The sequence below is a fragment of the Engraulis encrasicolus genome, chromosome 17 (genome assembly GCF_034702125.1).
Source record: "Engraulis encrasicolus isolate BLACKSEA-1 chromosome 17, IST_EnEncr_1.0, whole genome shotgun sequence".
Taxonomy (NCBI): domain Eukaryota; kingdom Metazoa; phylum Chordata; class Actinopteri; order Clupeiformes; family Engraulidae; genus Engraulis; species Engraulis encrasicolus.
Window position 1 is genome coordinate 10,261,758 of NC_085873.1, and position 26,647 is coordinate 10,288,404.

The 26,647-nt window shown below is 42.0% G+C and overlaps 1 protein-coding gene across 1 annotated transcript; it reads right to left on the bottom strand.

The window, feature by feature from the left end:
• Positions 1-1,352: 1,352 nt before the first annotated feature.
• On the bottom strand, positions 1,353-9,756 carry LOC134467230 (uncharacterized). Its single transcript, XM_063221141.1, has 5 exons — positions 9,612-9,756; positions 5,350-6,348; positions 5,078-5,230; positions 3,160-3,252; positions 1,353-1,934 (listed from the first exon to the last, which is right to left on the bottom strand). Exons 2-5 carry the CDS (start codon positions 6,346-6,348, stop codon positions 1,611-1,613), a joined length of 1,569 nt encoding a protein of 522 aa, XP_063077211.1. The 5' UTR covers positions 9,612-9,756; the 3' UTR covers positions 1,353-1,610.
• Positions 9,757-26,647: the final 16,891 nt, after the last annotated feature.

Here is a 26,647-nt window from a genome sequence, read left to right on the forward strand (position 1 = left end):
TCAAGTGTAGTTAAGTCCCAGCAATATATGAGAATACAGTTTTTATTTCGTATGTCTTTGCATTGCCTTAACATTATTGCCAAATTAAGCGTAGCAATGCAAGTCTATTGTAGCAAACAAAACATGAAATGTACTTATTAACTACTAAGTACTGAGAACTTTGAGAAGAAGATTATATGCACATTCACGAATAATGCTTGGGAATATGCAACTATGTGAAAATCAAAAAACCTTTAAATCCTGTAAAATATTGGTTCGACCTTTTTTAAAATAAATGCAGCCTCGAACTCCCCATTGTCCTCATTATAAGCATTTCAACACCCCCCTTAGTATTTAAAAATAAAATAAGAATACATAAGAAAACCAAAATTACCATAAAAAGAGGTGGGAAAGGAAAATAGTATATCTTTTCATGGGGAAAACATTAAAAAAAAAATCACTTTGACACAATTAACAGTAGCCAGCGTCAACTTGTTCACTAAAAATAACTTTAAAGGGCAACTCCTGCGAATTTCAATGTGCTGTTGTATTGCTCACGCTAACCTTGACTTGTCAGTACCCGGTGACGCCACAGTTTTTGGCCCATCCCTTTCCGAGATATGAGCTATTCTAATGGGGGCAACTTTTGTTTACATTTTTTTAAAAATGAGCATAAGCCTACTCCAAATATTTTCCCAAAAGGTATCACTGTTTGCTAGCTGCCTGCTGATGTTGCATAACCTTTTGGGTGTTTTTGGGAATAAATAAAAATGTTTTATTGAAATGTAAACAAAAGTTGCCCCCATTAGAATAGCTCATATCTCGGAAAGGGCTGAGCCAAAAAATGCGGCGTCACCGGGTACTGACAAGTCAAGGGTAGCGTGAGCAATACAACAGTACATTGAAATTCGCAGGAGTTGCCCTTTAAATGCAGCCATCAATGTCTCAAATGTTACTTTTGGTGAAATGTAGCTTTCCGATGTTGACGGCATTTATGCAGCCCCAAACCAGGCCAGTCCCACTGCCATACTTGATTTTACAGACCGGACACTTTTCTTTGTACAAATCACTTTTTACCACTATACAAGCTCGACACCATCTAGAGCAAATGTGTTTATCTTGGTGTCAGACAACACAACATGGTTCAAGCAACCCATATCCTTACTCTTGTTTGTCTCTGATTAGACCAAGATAAACACATTTGCTTTAGATGGTGTCAAGCATGTGTGGTGGTAAGAAGTGATTTGTGGTAAGATGTGATTTGTACAAAGAAAATTGTCCGGTCTGTAAAATCAAGCATGGTAGTGGGACTTGCATGGTTTGGGGCTGCATGAATGCAGTCAACATTGGAAAGTTGAATTTCACCAAAAAAAACCACACATGTCAACATGTACTTTCAGATCATGATTCTCTGTTAGATTTTAACATGGGGTGTACTCACTTTTGTGAGGTACATTTTGAGACATTGATGGCTGTAATTCAAATCATTTTTAGTGAACAATAAACTGAAGCGGCTATACAAGTTGTACGCTGGCTAATGTTAATTGTGTCAAACTGACAATGTTAACAGATATACTTACAAATAGAAATACTGTAAGCTTAACTGAGAGGGGGCAAGATAATACAAAGGCCTACATTGTGAGCTGGTTCTTCAACGTTTGCACTTTTGCGTTTAGCTTCTCTTTACCGATGTTCAGCAGAACATGTTGCACAAAGTTGAAGGTGTTTCTCATGTACCTGGGGTAGTCGAGATGTAAGGCGTACACAAGCCCAAAGAGGATGTAAAAAGCTTGGGGCAGAGTTTCAATGTCAGCCATCAGGATGCTCCCCTCCAGAATGATGGCCACTCCAGAGGATGGTGGCTGGTGGCTGCAGGATGATGGATGGTGAGCACCGTCAGCTGGCGACATGAGTAGGCCCACGGCCGTTTCAGCAACTAATTCATCAGTGGCATCCTTAGAAACAGATAATACACACAAGGAGAGGGAAAGTTATTCAATGTATTCCTAGACTTGCTTGGGTCGATGATTTACTTCGTTGTTCTTCATCACCACAAATCCAAAATAGAGTATTGTACCGAAAGCACCACCAATCCCACACACCTAAGTTCCAATCATTTTCACACAACACCCTTACTCACAGTGGATATTTAAGTCTTGCACACCCCTTTAAAATGGCAGGTTTTTGTGGTGTTAACAGCAAGCCATTTCCAGAATTCATACTAGCCATTCACAACCTTGAACCAATTCAACTCTGACAGATCGTAAGGACATCCCCTGTGTACAAACCTCTTCAGATCAACCCACAGATGTTTGATTGGATTGGGGTCAGAACTCTGGTTGGCCCATTTCTTATTCCAATAAAGTTGTTCTTTTGCTGATGTTTATGTGTGCTTAGGGTCATTGTCATGCTGAAAGATAAAGTTCCTTTTTATCTTTGGAACTTGGGACTTGGTCCCAATTGATGGAAATTATGAACAAGCTGTGTTGCCTTTTTTGCCTTCTGTTAGAAAGCGCAACATGAACAGGAGCTTCATCTTTCAGCATGTCAATGACAATATGCAAGAAAAGAAAATAATGGCTCTACCGGAATAAGATTGAGGTTATGAAATGGCCAAACAAAAGGCCTGAATCCGATCGAACACACAAAATTGGCTTAGAATGTATCTGCAATGTAAAGTAATGCACTTGTAAGCGTACAGCTTTAGTCCCAATATCGAAATTCAATTTGGGTGCTGCAACCGAGCTGCTTTAAAGGTTTCAGTTTGTTTTTCAATTCTATTGTATAGGTCAGTGTCTCTCAACCTTTTTTTAGGCGAGGCACCCTTTCAATTCATGAACAATTTCAAGGCACCCCAAACCAACAAGCGGTAACATGGCATCGCATCCGATACCACACAAGCTTAGAAAAGTAACACATTTAGTCACACGACCTACGTTCAAAGTTGCAGCTTACTGGGGTGCGTAAATGGCAGATGAAAGATTCCACTGACTAGCATTAACTTATCAATTTAGACAAATATGTATTATATTACATAATTTATTTATCAGCCACTTTTCCGCGGCACCCCTGAGGGGGGCCCGCGGCACCCCTGTTGAGAAACACTGGTATAGGTTATACATTAAATATTGATCGTGGAATAATTCATTTCAAATGAATGGCTGAAGTTGAAATACTTACAGAGCTGGTCCTAAAGAAGACTCCTGGATCATCACCCAAGATGACTGGCAGTCCACGTAGAACCAGGCACCTAATGTCTGTTGGTGTAGTTGTCTGGAGGATGGTAGACATAAACAGTAAAACAACAACACCAAATAAATGATGACCAGTGCTGCTGAATGACCATGAAAAGGGCAGATAGAACACCTTAAAATTGATAGTGATCAAGAAGTAACTTATAATAATACAAGCAGACACTCAATTAGAACACAATGGCCTTTTTGTTGTTGCAAAAGCACTCATGTCTGAGGGGATGTGTCAAAAGTCACATGGCAAACAATTAGGTTAAGTGCTTCAGGTGGGTAAGAATGCATGGTATAGCTGCATTGATGCTTATTTTACTGCCTTTGCTTTCCTTAGAAAGTTAGTTAAACATTATTAATGGAATTATTCTAATAATGTGTGTCAGGATCTGTAGACTTGGAGCTGCGTTGGGTTTTTTGTGTTCCCTTTATTTTTAGTAAAGCGTGCATGATGGCAATTAAAACGTGTAAAGAAATAGAGGAAAGTATTATGTAAAGATACAGTCAATCCGGAAAGTATTCACAGCGCTTCATTGTTTTCACATTTTATTATCTTACAGCCTTATTCCAAATGCTACAAATCAATCTCCGTTGTCAAAATCCTACACAAATTATTCCATTATGACCATGTGAAAAACAAGTTGTCTTGACAGTTTTGAAAATTTATAAAAAATAAACAAAGAAATCATTTTTACAAAAGTATTCACAGCCTTTGCTTAATACTTTGTAGCACTTTGGCAGCAGCTACATTCATTTTTTCATTTCGAAATGAAAAGGGATTAAAAGGGAGGTCATCGGTGTGTGTTTCAACCTTTCAGTATATTGAAATTGTACAGCTTGAGTCTGCACCTGGCTAAAATAGATGGGTGTGAGTTTTGAATGAAATCCTATGGAGAGTATCATGATCTGCTTCTGTAGTCACACTGCACGTTGATATGCATGCTTCTTTAGGTGTAATTCAGATTTCCAATGTTGACGGCCTTCATACATCCCCAAACGATGTCAGTCCCACTACCATGCTTGACTAGCCAGATGATGCACTTTTTTGGTACAATTCACTTGTTTACCACCACACATGCTTAACACCATCTAAAGCAAATTTGTTTATCTTGGTCTCATCAGACCACACGACATGGTTCCAGTGATCCATATCCTTGGTCTGTTCATCTCTCTTTTGAGACCAAGATAAACAAATTTGCTTCAGATGGCGTCAAGCATATGTGGTGGTAAACAAGTGAGTTTTACACAAAAAGTGCATCATCTGGCTAGTCAAGCATGGTTATGGGACTGACATGGTTTGGCGATGCATGGATGCCGTCAACATTGGAAATCTGAATTACACCTAAAGAAGCATGCACGTCAACATGCACTGTGACTACAGAAGCAGATCATGATACTCTCCATAGGATTTCATTCAAAACTCAAACCCATCTATTTTAGCCAGGTGCAGACTCAAAATGTACAATTTCAATGTACTGAAAGCTTGAAACACACACCGATGACCTCCCTTTTAATCCCTTTTCATTTTGATATTGAAAAAATGAATGTAGTTGCTGCCAAAGGTGGTTCTACAAAGTATTAAGCAAAGGCTGTGAATACTTTTGTAAATATGATTTCTTTGTTTTTTATTTTTATAAATTTTAAAAACTGTCAAGACAACTTGTTTTTCACATGGTCATAATGGAATAATTTGTGTAGGATTTTAACAACAGAGATTCATTTGTAGCATTTGGAATAAGGCTGTAAGATAATAAAATGTGAAAAAAGTGAAGCGCTGTGAATACTTTCCGGACTGACTGTAACAAGATGAGATAGAGATAAACAAACAGTATGAAATAGACAGATCTAAAACTTACCTTTGCCTCTAGAATAATCTGATTCAGCTTCTGGCCCATGGTACCGGTTTTCTTTTTGAAGATCTCAATCATGTTGGGGGCGATCTGGTCAAGGGCTTGCAAAAAACTGATGCTGAGATTCTTGCCGACTATTCTGTTGAACTCGTAGCAAATCTGAAACATAGAGCATTCACATTTAAAGAGACATTTCAACAATACATTAAAGACAAATAACCAAAATATATCAAGAACTACATTTAAAAACAGAACATATTTGACTTTGAATGTCATACCTGACTCTCTGTGAATAGGGCAGGCCATCTGTGCAATATTTCAGCAATTGGTGGCTTGTCGTGGACTGCTTCCTTCCGGCGCAAGGCAAAGGTGAGATCCATGTACCTGTTGACAATGGCCGTATTCGGATGGGCCTTCTTCATTTCATGTGCGAGATGCTGACGGAGCTCCTCCAGCTTGTCCTCGTCCATCCCGTCTGGGAAATCTGGTAAGAAGTTAAGTTCCCCCTTCTTTGCTTTCTTGATGTTCTTGCGAGGGTGCTCACCATCTGGAGACATCCCGCCACGCCTCCTGCTGTTAACGGTTACGTCACGTCGTCCCATCTGTCTGAGTTTGGTCCGGTAGTTGCCCATTTTGAACTTCAGGCTATTGACCCATCCAGCGAAGCCACTAGACGAACCTCGTTCTTTCAGACACGGATGAGTCTGAACTAAGGCTTTTGCAACCTCTTCAAAGTTTCCGGGGTCCGGATAGGGTTGAAACGTGTACATAGTTTCAGCCAATTTTTGCAGAATGTCATGTTTAAGTTCTTTGGTCACCTTCAGATTAGCTCCATCCCTGAGATACAGCAGGTTCCCTTGGCGAAGACGGTACTCCACATCAACCGAGAACTTCGGGATCTCAAACTCGCCTGGCCACTGCAATGTTCTGGTGCTCATGGAGGACCCAGGAGATGATAGGATTTCAGTGTCAGCTTCACTGAGTGCATCACTGTGTTCAGTCTCTGGTGTCACTGGTTGGAGTTCAACTGGTTGGAGTTCAACAACTGGAATTATTTTGACCGTTGCCTTGTCAGGCAAGTCAGCAAGAGTTGTCAAATTGCACAGGGCATAATTGAACTCTGGATCTTCATATTGAAGAATGAAGCTGTAATTTGCTTGTATGAAATTCTTTATCCACACCACCAACTCTTCGACCGTGTCTGGCCTTGTAGTGGTGACCCTCCTGACATCGTTCTCGTCAACGAAAATCCGTAGCATCAATGGTTGTGCAGCCATCTGAGGGAGGGGACAGAAAGCAAGAGAGAGAGTGAGAGGGGGTTAAGCAGATTGGCAAGAAAGAGGGAGAGGCAGGGCCGCGTTATCCTATGGTGCAACCGGTGCTGCAGCACCGGGCCCCGCCACTAGAGGGGGCCCCGGACATCGTGAGATCAGAGAGATTGGAAAAAATGAAACGATATTTTGAGACAATCAATTGTACTTTTGACGCATTTCGCCATCCGTAGACAAGCAGAGGCGCACATGCATATCTTGTCACCAGGCTAGACAGGCAACTTGGGGCCCCCAAGACTGTAGCTGGGGATTTGTTACAAGTAGTGTTCTTTCATAGTGGTCTGTTCTTGTTTAATTTTCGCTTGCCCTTTGTTACAAGTGGCAGGAATCGGAGGTCGGAACTATATCATTTTTAATGCTTCTGGTGTGTGCCACCAGTGAATACGTGTCATAATTTTATAGCTTGATGGCTTCTGTCTAAAAAGATGTGAGAAACTCGCTTGTCAGCACTTGCTTTCAGGGAGGTTACGGACTTATAAACATTCAGATTGCTACGGTTGGTGCCACCCAGTGAAAACGGTTGGCAACGTTATTATTTTTGTAATGTGATATAATCCTTTTACTTGTAATAGATTGGCATAGCAGAAATCCACTGTGGACTTGTGCAAGCATCAGGACCTAACTAAGCAAAACAGGTCCACAGCACACCAAAACCTTCAACTTCAACATTGTTTATTAAACATGGGGGAAATAAAGGCACGCACCAACTGCATTTTTCGCGACAACAAAGTTTTGCATGGCGCAGCGATCATGGACCCCACTTCTGTTTTTGTAAAAAAGTGTTTCACAATAATGTAGGCCTACGTGCAAGCCAGTGCACCCACCAGCACACCAAAGTTCATCTTATTCAGTTGACAACAACAGGGCAAGCCAATCTAGCAAACACTAAAAATGATATAGGCCCTAGTAGCGCATTTTCCTAAAGCCACTTCTGAGTGCCATGTTCCTTTAAAAAGTGTTCACAATAATGCTACTAGCAAGGTGCACCAATGTCAGCCGTATATCTGTCAGGCTTTGTGTTAGCAAGTTTGCACACTAAAATGAAGATACATGCCTTCAGTTAAAGAACTGTTATGGCCATCTTGTACCGCGCATTGTTCAATGTTTAGATAGCAAGTGGCTCTTATTCGGAGAGGGGGGAAAACATTTGTGTGACTGGTTCACATCCTTTACATCCACATTTGTGTGATAACATTTGGCCTACGAGGTTTGCACCGTAATCTACTGTAATGATTGCACACTATTTGCACCTTGTAATGCACCATCTAGATGAAAACCCGCTGCCTTCTTACTTCTTAATTGTAAGCCTATATGGTACATTTTGAGGGGATTTCGTCACAGCTTCACTTTGCTGTGGTTCGCTGCTAAGGGGATTCCCCTTCCTCGCGTCAAGCGACAGCTGAGTAGGCTAGGCTTAGCAGGTCTTTCCAAGGCCATTGGAAGTTACATTAATTAACACGTGTTTCCCACGACGGTTTCGATTCGACAAATTGGTCGGCAACAACGTAGCAAAAATAAGAGACTTTTGGTTGTGCCTGTTTGGTAGTTCTAGCTGAACCGACGTTTACACAGAATCTCCTCCCTGTCAGCTGGCTAGCCTTCCAATGGCTTGCGTTGCGACTGGTGAACTCAGCAGGGGGTTCCGCGCACCATTTCTTGTGTTTGAGTAGAACGTGTAGCCTGAGTTGTTTCATGCGTTTTAAATAGGCTATGGCTCATTATAATGTGGTGTAGGGGCCCCGGATTGCGTCTGCACCGGGCCCCGGCAAAGGTTAACGCGGCCCTGGGGAGAGGGCACAAATGCACAAGAATGAAAGAGTGAGAGCTTGCAAGACAGAAGGAGAGTGTGCGTGTGAGAGGATGAGAGAAAGGGCCAGGAAGAGGGAGAGAAAGAGAGCATACATTCACAAGAGGGAGAGACAGACGTGTGTGTGTGTGTGAGTGAGTGAGTGAGTGAGTGAGTGAGTGAGTGAGTGAGTGAGTGAGTGAGTGAGTGAGTTTTAGCAAATAATGTATTGTTTCAGTGTTACCATCAGCTTTCCATTAATTCTGTAGGCTGATAGTGGGAAGACATCATTCAACGCTGAGAGCTGAACCACAGACATAGAAGGGATATCACCACCTTCAAGCTCATAGGATCGCAAATGTTCAGAGTACCATGCTGTCATTTTGTGACAAATGAAGCAAATTTTTTTGTTGCCTGCTACAATTTTTTGAATCTGAACAAATCTTGGGAGACCTGAACAGGCATCAGTTGAGAGTATCATTCCTGGATGATACTGAACATTGTCTACAAAGACTGATGATGCATCAAATGCGCAACCTGTGTTTGCAGTGCTTTCCATGACTTCCCTCTGAACATTCAGGGGTAACGCAGCAAGTATAAGGGGAGTTACTTTTGTCAGCTCAATTGATGGTCTGAAATATGAGACCGAGTCAAGGTGGTAAGTCACTGCTTTTTGATGTTTGGTAGCAAGGCTCATGGCAACATTCTTGAAATTTTTAGAATTGCGAATTGCCCCCTTGAAGAACTTGTGTTTCCCCTCGAATCGCATTGTCCAAACATGAGGCAGGGGGCCAAATTTCCTTGTGAGCTCGGGGTAGTGTTCAATGAAGTGATGTTTTGGCCGCAGACGAAAATCTGGAAATTTCAACTGCAATGCTGTTCTGTGATCTGATATTTTAGACTCCAGAAATTGCAGTGTGTCTTCAGTGTGTCTTGGCGACATAGTCAATTCCACAATATCTTTGAGTAACATTAAGATATGCCAAGTATCATCACCTTCAGGCACAGCATGACCAATGAGAAATGGCAAGAGCCTGATAAGGCACCAGTTCTCATGTGCATTGCCACCTATAGTGTGACTGGAGGCAAACCCCTTTCCAATCAACTGGGGACGGTCTGTTTTGTCAGAAAATGAGTATTTGAAGAGCCTGATAGACTGATTCAATACATCAAGCGTGAAATATCCTTTGCCAATCAGGTCTTTAAGACAGAGTGACAATTCAATAGGAACGATCCCTTCTAAGACATCATGCATGATGTCGGGAGGGTAGCCAGTGATGGCATGAAAGTAGTCAAGATTTGTAGTTAAGGGACACGCTGACTTGACACCGTAGGTTCGGGTCATATCTGGGTTACCTTCCACCTCTTTGACATGTGTGTTGTGTGTGTCTATGGTTCGACTCTCAAAGAGGGAAGAACTCACCTCAATCTTGCTCAATTGACTCTTGCTTGCCAGACAGAAACGACAAAACCGGTCGACGATGAAGCTCTCCTGGAATCCTGCAAGAGAGTGAGCACCAAGATTATCAGCACATACGTACAGCACTGTGCCCTTCACACTCGCCCCAAGTCTCTCAAGGAAAACCCCATTTTCTTCAAGCGTTTTCAGATCATGTAAAAGGGGCTCCAGCACTTTGGCATAGCCACACTCCTTTACTGTTGTTGTATTGCACAACATTGCCAGGTTGATCATGTTGAGGCCGGATCTCAATTTAGGCGGTATATTTGCAATGACCCAATAGACAGCACACATTTTGTGTTTTAATTTTGAACTACCAATAGGATTAGCCACCTCATAATCGTCAACATAAAGCCCAAGTGCAATTGTGAATTCCTCTGTAGCAAGTAGAGTGTTTTCCTTGAAGTACTGCCCATCTTTATATGATCTGTATTCCTGTGAGACATGCACTTCCTTTGACATGGCTTTCTGCAGCACGTCAGGTTTGTTCAGTATGTTCTGGAGCATGGGTATAATGGGGACATACGCTGATGTTTTTTTGCCCTTTTCAACAACATATTCTATGGGGCTTACCTGTGCAAACTCCCTACGCACATACGCTGCTCTCCTTTTACTGGTCCCCAAGGGCCCATCCTTGGCACAGAATCTCAAAATGTTACTCTCTGACACAGCACTGGTAACCTCTTTGACTATGGTTTCATCCATATCAGCATAATATTTCTTTAGGACATCCCTCACTCTATTACACATCAGTGGCTCTGACATCTTGTCAAGTTCACAAAGCCGCTGTACCATTTCTTGCACAGTGCTCTCTGGTACATTAAGAACAGCTTGTAACTTTAAAAGCAGACAAGCAAAGCTGTGCTCAAGATCATGTGCTAAATCACAAACATCAACTGTACTGCCTTCTTCACCTAACTCATCAAGATCAACAGAAACATCTGACATGTTCTCTTGGATCAAATCATTTTCATCATCATCGTCATCCCCACATGAACCAATGATCTCGGACTTAAAACACCTCCAGTCCTGCTCCTTGTGAAACCTGCTCTTGTGTGTTTTAAATGTGCCATAGACATTGCTGTTGAAATTGCAGCCTTTATAAGGGCAGCTGACCTGGTGTTTTACTTTTAAGTGGGCATTGTACAAATGCTTCATGTACTCAGTCTCAGAACAAGTCTCCGCAAACCCACATGATAGGCAGCAAAACTTATCTGGTACACATACACTTGGTTGCTTCACCTGAGATTTGGAGTGATGGCGGGTTAAGTGAACTTTCAGTGCATTCATTGACTTAAATGTACACAGACAATCATCATGTAAACAAGGTAATGGTTCTGTTCGTGTATAACTACCATGTTTTAACCTGTAGTGCTTAAATAGAAGTGCTCTTTTGTCGTAGGAAACATAACAATACTTACACTTCCAAATCATCAGTGGTTGTCGCCAATTTTAACACATCTATAAGAAAAAATAAATTAAAACATTTCATTAGCGTGTTGTCACAGGAATTAATTTCATTGCATGCCTTGTGCTACATTAACATTCATAAGGGTCTCCATTTCAGTCTCAATCACGCTCAAACACAACCCAATTAAATGCTGAACACCCATTTCCCAATGTGATGTAATTATTGATAATTATTCCTCCAGTATTTATTCAGGAACGGATATCCTCCCACCATTAAATGTACAACTAAACTTTAGACGGCTGAAGACAATGAAAGCATAGTGCAACAACCACAAACATTGTGTGTCCCAAGACGTAGCTAACACTCTGATCATTAGTAGTAGTAGACAAGAGACAGCACTTCGTCTGGGAACAATCTGCACAACAGGGTAGCTATTAGAACTAGCGTGAAATGAATAATTACGGTGACACTGTCGTGTCGTGAAATTAAGCGGCGAAGATGGAAGACGTTCTTTCACCGGTGAATTATGGTCAAACTACAATTTGAACATGCTTTAGTTCGAAAGTCCAAATTACGGTAGAGACTGCCGTCAGTATCAGCTAATTTCTCTTATTACAGGCTCTAGGCTACACTGTTGTCGCTACCCCCAAAAAAACAACGTGCTAGAAGCAAACAAACAGCAGTGCATGCCTATTTCACGCCTGTTGGCATAATATATTATCACGCTTCAATGAAGTGGTGGTAGCACATAGCCATCAGGTAACTAGCAGTCAGAGGGTTAGCCACCACCAAATGGTATCTTTAAACTGCCTCAATGTAAACGAACACAACGGGCAAAAACACTGCAGACGAAATAAGTCAACAACAATAAAACTCCGATTTGACACATTAAGCCAAGCTTTGTTCACTCACTTGTTTGAGGCGGTTTCCCAATGTGATGAGTAGTTTCACACGAAGTTTCTTGTGGACAGGTGCCTGGCACTAGCAACAGGTTAGAACTCAACCAAGTGACCGACACACCGACAAAGCCAGTGAAAAGTAGTTTCAACACAAGACAAAAAGAACAATTGCAAGTCACAAATTGTCTGACTGTCTAAAACGCACACGCACTGAAGGCTGGTTACAGCAGCAACAACTTGTTCTGTGCTTCGAGTTCAAGTGCAGCCGTCTTGATTCCCGGACCATGCAGAGGCTCCCGTATGTGAAGTGATTCCTGTACCCCGTGTGTGTGGGAAAAAAACGGGAGCGTGCATTTAGCAAAATCTAGTCTATGCAGCACGAAAGACAAGCAACAATAGGTGCCAGACAGGGCTGGCTTTTAAGTATTATTTGCAAAATGACGGTTGTCAGCATGGAATTTCAAGCACAAACTACACAGTGGTAGACATCAAGTGTAGAATGCATGAAAGATGAAACAATAATAGGCCTACGTTTTATTTTATTTTATTTTATGTTAAGCGCCTTTCAAAATAGGCTACCAAGGTCACTTGGCCTACATTAAAACAGAAATAACAAAGCATCAATTAATACATCACAACTAAAAATATGATAATTAGAATAGGCCTATAAAATAAAATAAAAAATAGTCATACAAGAGTAAAGTAGAGTAGCCTATAGGCTAGTTGTTTAAAAAAAAAAAAGGTTAGGCCTAATTAACAACCACTAAAATGTTTTTAAAGGCTATTTTCATATCTGTAATTAAACAGTTTAGCCTCACCATAAAAAAGATGACTTTGTTTAGACCATGATAGGCTTGGCCTAGGCCTATAGAGGCTATTCGTCTGTCTCAGCTTTCACTTGAGTTGGTCATGCAACGTTTTATAGCATACAATTCATGAAACATTTTGGTGATCAGATTGCCTGATCTGAAATCAACACTCCTGCCAGAATCCCTCAAATTAGGTAGGCTAGGTCAGCTGATATGCTGTCCAATCCACTTGACTCACCAAGCCATGTTCAATTTGCTTAAAGAGTTTAGTTTATTGAAAAACCTGAAAGTATAAGTGTATTGTAAGTCAAATGAGTAAAGTCTAATTATATGTGTTAGTAATGCCTTATCGTAAAACATTAAGTAAAATGTAATGAACTTTATACTTTTACACGAAATCCGGGTTAACAGTGTAGTGACCGCACATTGAAACATGGTCGAATTTTGACATTCCAGTTTCTAGCTCCAGGAAAAAGACGGCAGAAAGACTTAAAATAAAAACAAATGTTCTATCAAAGAACAGCTTGCTTGGCAGAGGTCTATACTCTCTGAGTGCATTTCTAGTTTTATTTGTATTTTTAGTTTTTCTGTAAGGTGGTCTTGGGTGCTCAGAAAGGAACCGTGTAACAAATTAAATGTATTATTATTCAAGATTTAAGATTCAAATTTTCAATTCAATTAATTATTATTATTATTATTATTATTATTATTATTATTATTATTATTATTATTCACTCAGTGACAGTGACAGTGACATTAACAATAGTTTGTTGCCAACAGTGCAACTGTGCGTGTATGTAAGTGTGTGTGTGCGTGTGTGTGAGAGAGAGGGGGGGGCAGCGGCTTAATAGTTTTTTATCACCTCCATGCTGGTCACGTCCACACACGCACGCACACACACACACAGACACGTCCACAAGTGGCACAGCACCCTAGTTGTCATACGTGAGGATGGCAGTGGACAGGCAGTGGAAAGGCCTCTGTAGTCTGACACTCATTGGTGGTGGTGTAAAGCTTCTCCAGAAGAGTGTGTGTGTGTGTGTGTGTGTGTGTGTGTGTGTGTGTGTGTGTGTGTGTGTGTGTGTGTGTGTGTGTGTGTGTGTGTGTGTGTGTGTGTGTGTGTGTGTGTGTGTGTGTGCTCGTGTGTGTGTGCTCGTGTGTGCGTGCGTGTGCCACTTGCGGAAGTGTGTGCACACGTGTGTGTGTGTGTGTGTGTGTGTGTGTGTGTGTGTGTGTGTGTGTGTGTGTGTGTGTGTGCGTGCGTTCGTGCATGTGCCACTTGCGGAAGTGTGTGCACACGTGTGTGTGTGAGTGTGTGTGTGTGTGTTCGCTTTAGTGTGTGTGTGTGTGTGTGTGTGTGTGTGTGTGTGTGTGTGTGTGTGTGTGTGCGCACGCGCGCATGTGTATGCATGTGCGTGCGTGTGTGTGTGTGATGGTCTGTGTAACATGACATGGACGTCTGTATCTTTAACGTTGACATTTACGTCTCAACACCCATGGTGAAAAGCCTGTAGTCATTACTGCCTCAATGGAATCACAAGATCACAAGGCAGCACGTGCACAGTAAGGTTAGCTGTGTTGATTCAACCCTTAGGGAGTTGATTTAACATGGATGCATGTAGTATTTGGTACAAGAGTATTCTCTGAGTGTGAATTAACACTACAATTCCAAAAATGGAAGGAAAAAGTAGAGGCACTGAGTTTTGAGAGAAATATAAAAAAACCTTTAATTTGACATTTTTAACCCATTGTGTCCTGGAGACACATATACGCTGCATTTAAGTTTTTGAGATTTCAGCTGTTTTATAAAAAATGTGAGTAAGTTAGAGCTGAATGAACACAGTCTAGGGCAAAACGTGGGTCCTAGCTTTTATATGTAACTCATTTCATGTTTGTATGTGCTTCGGAGGCCAAGATATTTAGGATTTAATAGGCAGAGGGCACCCTTTCCCAAAAAGGTCTTAGGACAAAATGGGTTAAACAATTCTGTTTACAGTTTTTTCTGATTGCTAAAGCTCAATTTTCGCAACTTTGGCTGCTTTTGCAAAACTCTACACACAACCACAAGAACTTCACACCTATATAGCAAAGCACTGTAGATGTGTTGCAAAATCAAACTAAGGTTGAAAAACGCTATACACTTTTGGAAAATGTGCATTTTTGTGTCAAATCATTCACACAAACTTTCTTATAATAAACACACACACACTGCACCTACACACATGCAGTATAAATGATACACGCATTTAGCTTTTGTTGTTCTGTGCACAATGCAAATCAATTGTAGATCACACTTTTGTCATGAACACAGGGGATGAGACTTGAATCATGGATGTTTATTTACGTTCCCCAGAGCAAACTAAAAATATGTTTTTGATATGTAATTCAAATATACCAGAAAACACAATGTAAGTCTAACAAAGGAAATTACTGAACATCCATATGCCTTGCTGGATCCAACAATAACATTTCATTGACATCACATGCTATGTCTTCAAGTGCAAGGCAGTGGAGAAAGTATCACCTTGTATCCAGTCCTGACATGCCGGCTGGTTAATATCAGTATAGACTCCCACAGCATATTCAAAACTAATTGTTGATTACCTGCATATATCAACATAGTTGTTTTATATGTTCTGAACCTTGAAGACCTGCTTCATGTGAATTTTGTTTCTTTCAACTACCCGTGATATTGCAGAGATGCTCACATTATTTATATTTGCAAAGGTTCTGCCATGTTCTATTAGGCCTAGGGAATTTCCTGCAGCCTTATTGATAGCCATCACCATATTTAGAATGTGGATCTCCTGCTCAGGTGTGAACACACAGTTGTTCTCTGCCACCTGCTCTCAGAATTCTAGTAATTCTGTAAAGTAGCAAACCCATCACTTGTACATTACTGTATTTCACACATTACAGTCAGTATGTACTATATTGTCTTTCATATACACTGTCTCCGTACACATTTGCTATACTGCGCTGTTGAGTATGAAATGACTCTACAAACCCGTTCTCAGCGTGAAATGTTCTGCTTATGCTCTTTACAGTGTAGCGGCTCAGATTGGGTTGAACCCTTTCACCAGCTTTCCTGCAGCTCATGCCATGGTTGATGACATGTTCAACGAATGTGTCATCTGTGATTATGTGTAGGCCTATATGCCTTTGTCTCCTTTCTCTCTTTCCTCACCCTCCTCTGGTCCTCAATCTTCTGGTGTTTCTTTCTCCTTCCATTATTTTCTACACAGACAGCTTACCTGTGACTTATTTATACAGTATGCCGGTTGCAAAGTGAAGAGATTATCTAAAGGTCTTTCCCCCTGTCACATGTTGTGTAATAATTAGTATTGTAGTGTACAAAATATCCACGAGTGTGTATACTTTTTCTAGGAGTGTGTTCATATTTTGCAAATTGTGTGCAAAGCAGTGAGTTGTGTTTACAGTTCTGCAAAGTGTGTTTTATAACATTACAAACTGAGTGCTAATCCGTTTTTGTGTTATCAGTTTGGCTGATTTGGTTATAGGTTTGTGCATCTGTGTGAGGAGTTCAGCAAAAGCAGCCAAAGGTTACAAAAAATGTGCTTTAGCGAACAGAAAAAACTGTAAAAACACATGGGCTACATTTCTTATATTGTGAATGATGTTTGAGAGAAGTCGATAAACGGAGAAAAATGAGAATAAAATATGTGAGTAACGTGAGTAAAGTATTTGAAAAAAAGGCATGTTTAATGGTTTAAATAAATAAATACTTCTCTACTAAATTAAGTCAAGAGGGGTTGGGTTGAAAAACAAGTTTATGGAGTTGGTAGTGTGCCATTAGACACATTTTATGTAGGCTATGCCAATAAAAAGGATACGTATAGCACATTATTTTTCTTCAATTACAGTTCATAATAAAAAATATAAATATATCACTGATGGAAATTGAAGTAGTAATTGCACATCCGCAGGGTGTGTGTGTGTGTGTGTGTGTGTGTGTGTGTGTGTGTGTGTGTGTGTGTGTGTGTGTGTGTGTGTGTGTGTGTGTGTGTGTGTGTGTGTGTGTGTATGTGCACGTGCTTGTGCGTCTGTGTGTGTAAGTGTGTGTGAGTATGTGCATGTGTGTGTGTGCGCGCGCGTGTGTGTGTGTGTGTGTGTGTGTGTGTGTGTGTGTGTGTGTGTGTGTGTGTGTGTGTGTGTGTGTGTGTGTGTGTGTTGTGTTCCATCAGAGTACTTTACAGTTTAGGATGCTGCATGTGTCCCAGCCAAAGGTTAAGTACTGTATACTCATATAGCGAGAGAGAGAGAGAGAGAGAGAGAGAGAGAGAGAGAGAGAGAGAGAGAGAGAGAGAGAGAGAGAGAGAGAGAGAGAGATCCGATTTCGCCCATCATTCCTCCAGGGTCCATGTCCACTACAACCCCTGCCCAGATATGAGTAGAGCTGCAGGTGGTCACTATATATATTGAATGTACGTACATCAATCTCCAGCCAGAGTTTTAAAATCTGACCCCCGGCCTAGTAATTGGCAATTGGCAACAATCACTGCGGTCGGGATGCTGACAGACTTGGCGCCTTGGCTAGGCATGAGACAAATTCATCTGAAAGGGCCCCCTACCGATACATTCTAACTATGTAATGAGGACCCAATTCTGGGGCCCCCTCTCCCTGAAGCCAAGGACAACTGAGTCGCTTGTCTACCCCCTGTCAACGTCGCTGATGGAGGTCCAACACATTTGCAAAGTCGCTTAGTCAACTGTTCGTGATATGAGTGACAACATCCCATAAGCTGACCCCAGTAACCAATGGCGATGCATGCACAACCACTGCCGGCCAACATTACAAACACTGGTCCAACACATTTGCAAAGTCGCTTACTCTCGCGACTGTCAAGGAGTGAGAACATCACGTACACTCCCACAAGTCACAACTTTCACTTGAGAAGGTTCAGGAATGGACTTCCATGTCCTCATCAAGCCCTTGGCAGCAGGCCTTTCAACCAGGCAAGCAAGGCAAATGCCTAGGGCCCGCAGCTGAAAGGGTCCCCGCTCTAATGACTGGTCCTAACTTCAGTGACTAAAAAGTGCAATGATAGAGCTATCAAAATGTGTCGTGAGCAAATCCCCAATAATTTGGAAAAAAAGGGGTCCCCCAAGTCCCTCTTTGCCTAGAGCCTCCACATACCTTGAAACAGGCCTGTTTGGCAGCGGCCCCTGCCAAATACACTGGGTAACCCCATAGCCCTAAAAACACTTTTATGGGGTGGTGTATTGAGAATGTACGAGCGGTCTAACATTGAGTAATGGTTTAGTGTGTGTGTGTGTGTGTGTGTGTGTGTGTGTGTGTGTGTGTGTGTGTGTGTGTGTGTGTGTGTGTGTGTGTGTGTGTGTGTGTGTGTGTGTGTGTGTGTGTGTGTGTGTGTGTGTGTATGTGTGTGGTGTGTGTGTGTGTGTGTGTGTGTGTGTGTGTCTGTGTGTGTGTGTTAGAAAATGGTTATGAGGTGGTGTATTGAAAATGTACGAGCAGTCCCACATTGAGCATTGAGTAATGGTTTAGTGATGGTGATGTGTGTCCGTGTGTCCGTGTGTGTGTCCGTGTCCGTGTGTGTGTGTGCGTCTGCGTGTGCGTGTGCGTGTGTGTGTGTGTGTGTGTGTGTGTGTGTGTGTGTGTGTGTGTGTGTGTGTGTGTGTGTGTGTGTGTATGTGTGTGGAGAGAGAGGGAGAGAGTGCGGAGAGAGATAGGTGTTCCCTGTAGATGAGCAGTCAGTGTTTCACATAACGGAAAAGAGAGCCCGCAGTTGTCAGCCATCGACTGTCAAGTCCATATATCCACGTCGGGCTTTTAAGGTCTCCAGCATTTGCGAGCAAGTAGATTTCAGCACTGTGACGCTGCTAGGCAACATATAGCACAGTAAGCATGTCTAGGTCTAGGCCAAGGGCCTAAATATATTGCAGATATGCTAGAGCAATATCATCCTAAAAATGTTGTGCCACGTATAAAGTCCAGACAGGGGGAAACAGCATTCACAGATTATGCTGCCAAATGTTGGAACCAGCTTTCCGTTGAAATTAGGACTGCAGCAGTGACTTGCTTTAAATATAAATCCAAATCTAGGTTATCTATCTTTGATTAACTTGTGGGCTAATATGAGCTTAAATCACATGTATCTATGTTCTCTTCAGACAATAGAGAGCTAGCCGCTATTGAGCTACCATTTTTTATTCTTTCTTTAAACCATATAGAGTAATCAGTCATATCTGTCATGTCTGAGTAAATAACATTACACATGATAAATAAATAGCTGTCAGTTTGGAGTAAAACAATATGGTAATACTTATAACAGGCAGCTTTTCGAGTGCTGTAAAAAATAAATAAATAAGCAACTGGAATGACATTGCGAGCAAGTCTTACAGTACGTGGCTCAGTCGAAGCCCATGTTGAGAAATAATTTGTCTTACACTGTATAAACAGGCACATAAAAGATCATGTGAAACCGTATACAACATATCACCCTACTCCAACATTGTGATATAATACCACACTATTATGTCTTACAAACGACCTCGTATAACTCCAAATATTCCAAGCACACTGTATACAGTTCAAACTAATGCTGTGTTAATTCAACAGTGTACATGAGAGGGCCAAATACAATCTAAACACAAGATGTTAAATCGACTCTACGGGTTGAATGAACACTGTATGTTTTACTGTGTACTGACCACATTTATTGGGTGACTACAAAACAACATATTATATCTTACAAAAGACGAGAGAATGAAGCAAAAGACAGCACTCTTCAGATTTGTCTTTGTTTATTCGCCTACACGAGAAGAGTGCTGGCCTTCACTTCATTCACTCATGTAGGCTACTGTATGTTTTCTGTGGGATTCAGCACCGAGTTAAGAACTGTATTAATTTTTAGCCGATAGAGTGAGTGCGTCTCCTCCACTTTACAAATCTTACAAAAGACCATCCATAACTCCACATATATTCCAAGCACACTGCACAGACTGACTGCATCACGGCGAGTGGCCATTTCTCAGATGACTAAAAGGACCAGGAAACTCATTGAAGGCTCATCTATAATTTACAGGCAGGCACTTGGATGTCGTGTGACCTAACAACAGTAGGATTACAAATGACAAGCCGAGGATTTGTATGTGGTTTGCCTTCATAGCCAGGGGGCCACGAGGTGAGATACATTACCTCCACTGTTCCAAAGGTGTTTGTGTTACTGCAAAGCCCAAAGACAAAATGGAGACTATAGGGGCTTTTCCAGGGTTATTTGTTAGGCAGCTAAACCAGGTCCCTTGTATCACAGATCATGTTGTTTACAAGCATGGCCGCCGGTATACCTATAGGCATAAGCAGAGTAAGCAAAGTATTTAGGGCCTCAATCACTTTGTAAAATTGAGATTGAATAAAAAAAACAACACAGTATTATTATTATTATTATTTAATTATGAGGGGGGTCACCTGACTAGTTATGCTTAGGGCCTCCAAAATCTTAACAGCGGCCCTGTTTACATGGTCTGGCTATGTTGCATTCAGAAACCATATCGTCCTAGAGGGTGAGACGTAAAATGTTTGGCTTTGGATTTACCATGTTGTTAATGTTTTTTTTTTTCATGACATTTGCACAGCATGTTTTGCTCTTCTGCCACTGCCTAGCTGTAAATCTCTTGCTTGGTGTTGAATAGAAAGCTCCCAAAGCAAATTTTAACAACTTTGATCTCATCTGGGTCATTCAGTAGGGAGAAGATAGCTTGGTCAAAAAATGTCCCTATCAAGACAAAAAATAAATAAAAATAATATGTTGTTGTGTATAGCCTAATTGTTTATATCGGATTTATTTAGTTTGCATTCAGAAACCTGGAGGGTTAGATTGCTGAAATGTAAAATTATTGGCTTTGTATTTACCCTTTTGCAAATGTTTTTTCAAGACTAGTGCACAGCCTTTTATGCACTGTCAACCTCTCTGTAAATCTTGCACTAAGTGTTGAAAGAAAGCTTTCAAAGCAAAGTTTAACAACTTTGATCTCATCTGGGCCATTGAGTAGGGAGATAATGTTTACTATAAATCATGAATATTTCCTGGAGGTTTTTATTAAAATAAACGTAGAAACTGACATTTTTTTAATATTGCTTCATGTGCAGAACAGAGCCTAAATATAAATGCAACCACACACACATCCATAGTATTGTGCTCTAAATGAAGAGGTTGCATTTGTATGTCACATCTTGGGTGTCCTAACCTATATGAAGACAAAGAAGTAATTATACAGCACAGCACAGCACATACCGTACAAGTTGGGGACAATTCAAAATAGACAATAGGCATTTTAGTGTCCAGCATGTTATTGTTTCCCATGTTAGGGATGTGTGTGTTCAACATGCAGATTGCGTATTTCTTTCGTCTCTTGCCACACACACACACACACACACACACACACACACACACACACACACACACACACACACACACACACACACACACACACACACACACACACACACACACACACACACACACACACATGTTCAACAAGGCCAATATATTGTAGGCCATACTGCGATCTCCATGTGAGAAAATGGCTAATGAGCATTCTTAACGAGCATCATCTAACTGTCTTGTCTCCTCAAGTCAATATGCTGTCCATTTGTGGGAGGAGGACATTTGTGACTATGTGGGTTTATGACCATGACACTCAGTTTACTGTGTGTGTCAAGGAGTGACCTGTGTGTGTGTGTGTGTGTGTGTGTGTGTGTGTGTGTGTGTGTGTGTGTGTGTGTGTGTGTGTGTGTGTGTGTGTGTGTGTGTGTGTGTGTGTGTGTGTGTGTGTGTGTGTGTGTGTGTGTGTGTGTGTGTGTGTGTGTGTGTGTGTGTGTGCTGTATCGTGCATGTGCATGTGCACATACAGTATGTAATACCTTGTTCTTTTGTGTCAGCGCTTATCTAGAACACGTGTTCGTTTCTCTGTGTTTTTGTATTTGTCTATATTTTGTGTGTGTGTGTCTCTCCCCTCCCCCCCCCCTCTCTCTCTCTCTCGCTCTCTCTCTACTCCTTCTGTACATTTGTGTATACATACATGTGTTTGTGCTACAACCAGATAAACATAGACTATACAATTTCAATGATGCTTCTCTCTCTTTTTTTTCTCTTTCTCTTTCTCTTTCTCTCTCTCTCTCCCTCTCTCTCTCTCTCTCTCTCTCTCTCTCTCTCTCTCTCTCCCTCTCTCTCTCTTTCACTCTCCTTTCCTGTGCCCTAATTGCATCCATCCGCCTCTCTCTCTCTCCCACCCCTGATCTCTCCTCCTCAGTAGTATATTTATTAGCGCGGCCGTCGAGCGAACAGCAGATCTGAATTATTAACAGCTTAATGATGTCAGCTCTCAGCCCGCGCCGCAAAATATGTTGCTCCTCATTTTCTCCCCCGGCGCAGGATCGATGCTGCACATTTGCCCGATAAATGAACTAATAACTTCACCCAGACGGGCCAGACGCTCGCGCGGCCTGTTGGACAATGAAAACAGGCCCACTATTACGATCCTATACTCTGCCTGGTGCTTGCTTTACAACACATGCACACTTGCAGGCATATACATACGTGCATACGCACAAAAGTACACAGGTAGACACATAAAGTACTACATGTGTCAACAAACACGCGCACACAGACACAGACACACGCGCACACACACACACACACACAAACACACACAAGCCTCTCCATCTCCCCATCTCTCTCTCTCCACCTCTCTCTCTCTCTCTCTCTCTCTCTCTCTCTCTCTCTCTCTCTCTCCCTCTCCCTCTCTCCACCTCTCTCTCTCTCTCTCTCTCTCTCTCTCTCTCTCTCTCTCTCTCTCTCTCCCTCTCCCTCTCTGGTAAGATTGATGACCATAGTGCAGGACTCCTAACGGCCTGTATACTCGGGATGATGACATAGCTCACTTTAATGAAAGACTTTCAGCTCCGTAATGCCTCTGCTTGATACACACATTAGCAGGAGCTAGCGCTGCATTTAACACAGCACTCAGCTGGACTGGGGTCGAACAACAGCCCGTGCATGTTTGGCTTAGACCGGGCCTTCTCACAGCCTCTCGCTTTTCTATGATATAACCATTAGGTCAATCCACTCTATACGATAATAGACCAATGGGCCACCCCGTCTAAATTGAGAGCAGGGGTGCGTGTCTCGACAGTGTTGTTGCTAACTAAGTTGGCAACTTACTTGGTTGCAGTGCAATTTCCTATTGGCAACTTACTAAGTTGCTAACTGGTTAGCAACGATACTGTCGAGAAACCGGATCCTGGTCTCTACGGGAGAAACAAAATAAACAAAAAAAACCATCATCTACCCCTGAGGGCTGTCGGCCCACCGGGAAAATGCCCTGTATGCCAGATTACCAGTCCAGGCCTGGCCGGATCCAGTACTGCACTTAACAAGGCACTCAGCCAAGCAAGACCTCACCACATCCAATGACTTAACAAATGACAAAACATGTCGTGGTTCATTGCCCGGGCAAGATGAAAACAAAACAATTGGGTAAAATGCTAAATAAAAATGACTTGGTGCAAGGTGTGTAGGCCTACTGTGACTTCCAAGGTGTGTACTGTGACTTCCAAGACTAAAGTTATGTGAGTCATCGATACATAAATCAGAAAATAAATTATTAGGCTGAATATGGAGGAAGCAAACATAGTGTGTGTACTATATCAATAGTACTGTACAGCATTTACCCAAGTTTCCAAATAGCTAAACAGAACACAACAAAATGTGGAAGAATAACTAAAAATACACAATAATAATAAAAACACAAGGTATGTGTGTACCGTTGGTTGGTTGTTATGAAATGCTAGGTGTAGGCTATACTATGAGGTATTACGACACAGAGAGTTGGCGTAATGACTTGCGAAAGCCATTCGTCGTGCAGGGAATTAGCGAAACCACACCTTCCCTACTGTCATCCATCTCCCCTAAAACCTTTTATTTGCTCCACACACACACACACACACACACACACACACACACACACACACACACACACACACACACACACACACACACACACACACACACACACACACACACACACCGTACTTGTTGTGTCAGCACATAACCAGGCGGCCAGTTAAAGTGGCTGAAATATTACCCAAAATGACACCATTTCTCTCCAGAGAGTCCACACACGCATACACTTACACTTACACACACGCACGCACGCGCACGCACACACACACACACACACACACTTGCTTGTACACCCAAATTACATTCATTCTCTCTCTCTCTTCCTCTCTCTCTCTCTCTCTCTCTCTCTCTCTCTCTCTCTCTCTCTCACACACACACACACACACACTGACGCACACACACTAAGTAAACAGCCAGTGTTACAAATCAGCCTCCCTTTGCAAGTAATGGCCAGGCAGCTGCAGATTAGTAGAACAAATCAATTCAGAGAGAGAGAGAGAGAGAGAGAGAGAGAGAGAGAGAGAGAGAGAGGGAGAGAGAGAGAGAGAGAGGGAGGGAGAGAGAGAGAGAGAGAGAGAGAGAGAGAGAGAGAGAGAGAGAGAGAGAGAGAGAGGGGTGTGAACAAAGTGAGAGGAGAGGGAGCCAGTTTTGTCTCTTTTATGGATGTGTGAACAAGGCGAATGCAAGAGATTGACATTTACATCTGCTAAGCTAAGCGGCGATGACTGGCAGCATGGCACACAGGAAATAACCTCATTGATCTGGGCTTTTAAAGAGGGAGGAGGGAGGAGGATGGTGTGTGTGTGTGTGTGTGTGTGTGTGTGTGTGTGTGTGTGTGTGTGTGTGTGTGTGTGTGTGTGTGTGTGTGTGTGTGTGTGTGTGTGTGTGTGTGTGTGTGTGTGTGTGTGTGTGTGTGCGCGCGTTTGCATGTGTGTGTGTGTACATGGGGCATGTAGGCTATATGTGTGTGTGTGTGTGTGTGGGGGGGGGGGGGATGGTGTATGGGGACAGAAAACGAGACCATAAAACGTCAGCCAAATTTACAAACAACCATCTGTATTTTGTAGTACACTTACTTGCCGCTCCTAGGACTGCATTTTGTTGTCTTACTGGTGATATATTAATCGATTTAGAGGAGAGAGAGAGAGAGAGAGAGAGAGAGAGAGAGAGAGAGAGAGAGAGAGAGAGAGAGAGAGAGAGAGAGAGAGAGAGAGAGAGAGAGAGAGAGAGAGAAAGAGAGAGAAAGAGAGAGAAAGAGAGAGAGAGGGAGAGAGAGCAAAGTAGAACCGAGAACTTCAGTGTAGGCTGTTGATCTACAGCAAATTAGACAAGAGCACCAACCATAAGCCAGCACTGGTTTACTAAGCTAACCCTTTGTGCTACCCTATATCTTACTCCGTAACGTGCATTGATTTTCCCCCTGACATCAGACTCCCACTTTCACTACATTGAAGTACAGGCTAAAAACTCACTTTTACACCTTAGCCTTTGCTTCTTACAGTAGATGACACCTTTGTGCCTTTTAACAATTTCATTCATCTTGCTTTTTAACACTCTGTATGAATTTGCAATTCTTTTATTCATCTATTGGAATGTTTGCTGTCCTTATATGCGACTAAAGTGCTTTATTATGATGCTAAACTGCTTCACTGTTCATCATTATTGTTTTAGTTAGACACTGTACAGCACTTTGGGAAGTTTTGCAGTGTTTTTAAATGTGCATTATAGATAAAACTTACTACTTGCACTATATTTCAGATGTAGACCTATAATATGAGGCAGGCCATAGTTGTGTCAGGCTAATTGCTAATTTCATATTTAAGTGATTGTGTTATAGCAGATCTAACTGTTGGATTAAACACAAATAAGACAGCTTTTACTTCTCGATATGCAAAGCCTTTGTAGAACATAAAATGTGGCAGGAGGTTAGGCCTACTAGGCAACGGAATCTGTCTCCGTCGTCCTCACAAAAAACCTACGTGAGGACGATAGAAAAGTCTCTATTATGCCCTTTCTCCTCTATCGTTTCTTTCATGATGAACTATTTGTTTCCATTATTACAGCTAATATACAATTTAACATAATTAAATGACATTTTGTGTTGTCATTTTAAAGAAACGTGGTTTTGCGACACGACACTGCTCTACGTCTAGCAGCAATATACACTTTCCTCATGTGTGACAGCTGAAATAGAGAATAACTGAAAACATGCGTAATTGTGGTATATCGTTTTATATATCGTTATCGTGATATAGTTATCCGTATCATGATATATGCTTTTCCCCTATAGCGCCCAGCATTACTCCAAACATCTTCCACTGACTGACCCCCCCAGAGAGAGCTAATATGCAATGCGAATTTGCTTTTTGACGGATGCGTCACATGCTTTCCTGAGTGGTTTGATGGGAACGCTTGGCACTTTCGAACCCACCGCTACAAATTATCCGCCTGCTTGTTTGCTGCTGTCTTCCTCCATCAACCCCCCACTCAACACACACTCACACACACACACACACACACACACACACACACACACACACACACACACACACACACACACACACACACACACACACACCAACGCCCCCACCCGTCCTCCTATCCTGCAGCTTGACAGAGACGCCCGACATTTATGGGTTCAGCTCAGTACTGCCAGTAACAAGGAGAAGGGCTCCCATAATTCCTTCTGACAGATACTATATCTATTTATTTATTTCTAGGTGTAAAAACCTGGTGTTGCCATTCAAACGGCTTCGAAACGAAATGATGCCGCTGTTGCTACTGCTGCAGAATGCTACCCATACTACTCCTGAGTGCTGCCGCTGACAGTTTTTGCCCGGGCCCGTGAAAAAAGTAATCTGAAAAGGCCCTCCATTCAATACATACAATGCACTGACAAACAAATTATTGGGCCCCTCATCTCCCTGGGCCC

Bases quoted from the DNA above. Each gene is read 5' to 3' on its own strand.
- LOC134467230 (XM_063221141.1), bottom strand. From the start codon at position 6,348: ATGGCTGCACAACCATTGATGCTACGGATTTTCGTTGACGAGAACGAT. The intron at 5,231-5,349 runs GTATGACATTCA...TCTATGTTTCAG, and splicing joins CCCTATTCACAGAGAGTCAG to ATTTGCTACGAGTTCAACAG. The intron at 1,935-3,159 runs GTAAGTATTTCA...TCTGTTTCTAAG, and splicing joins TCTTCTTTAGGACCAGCTCT to GATGCCACTGATGAATTAGT.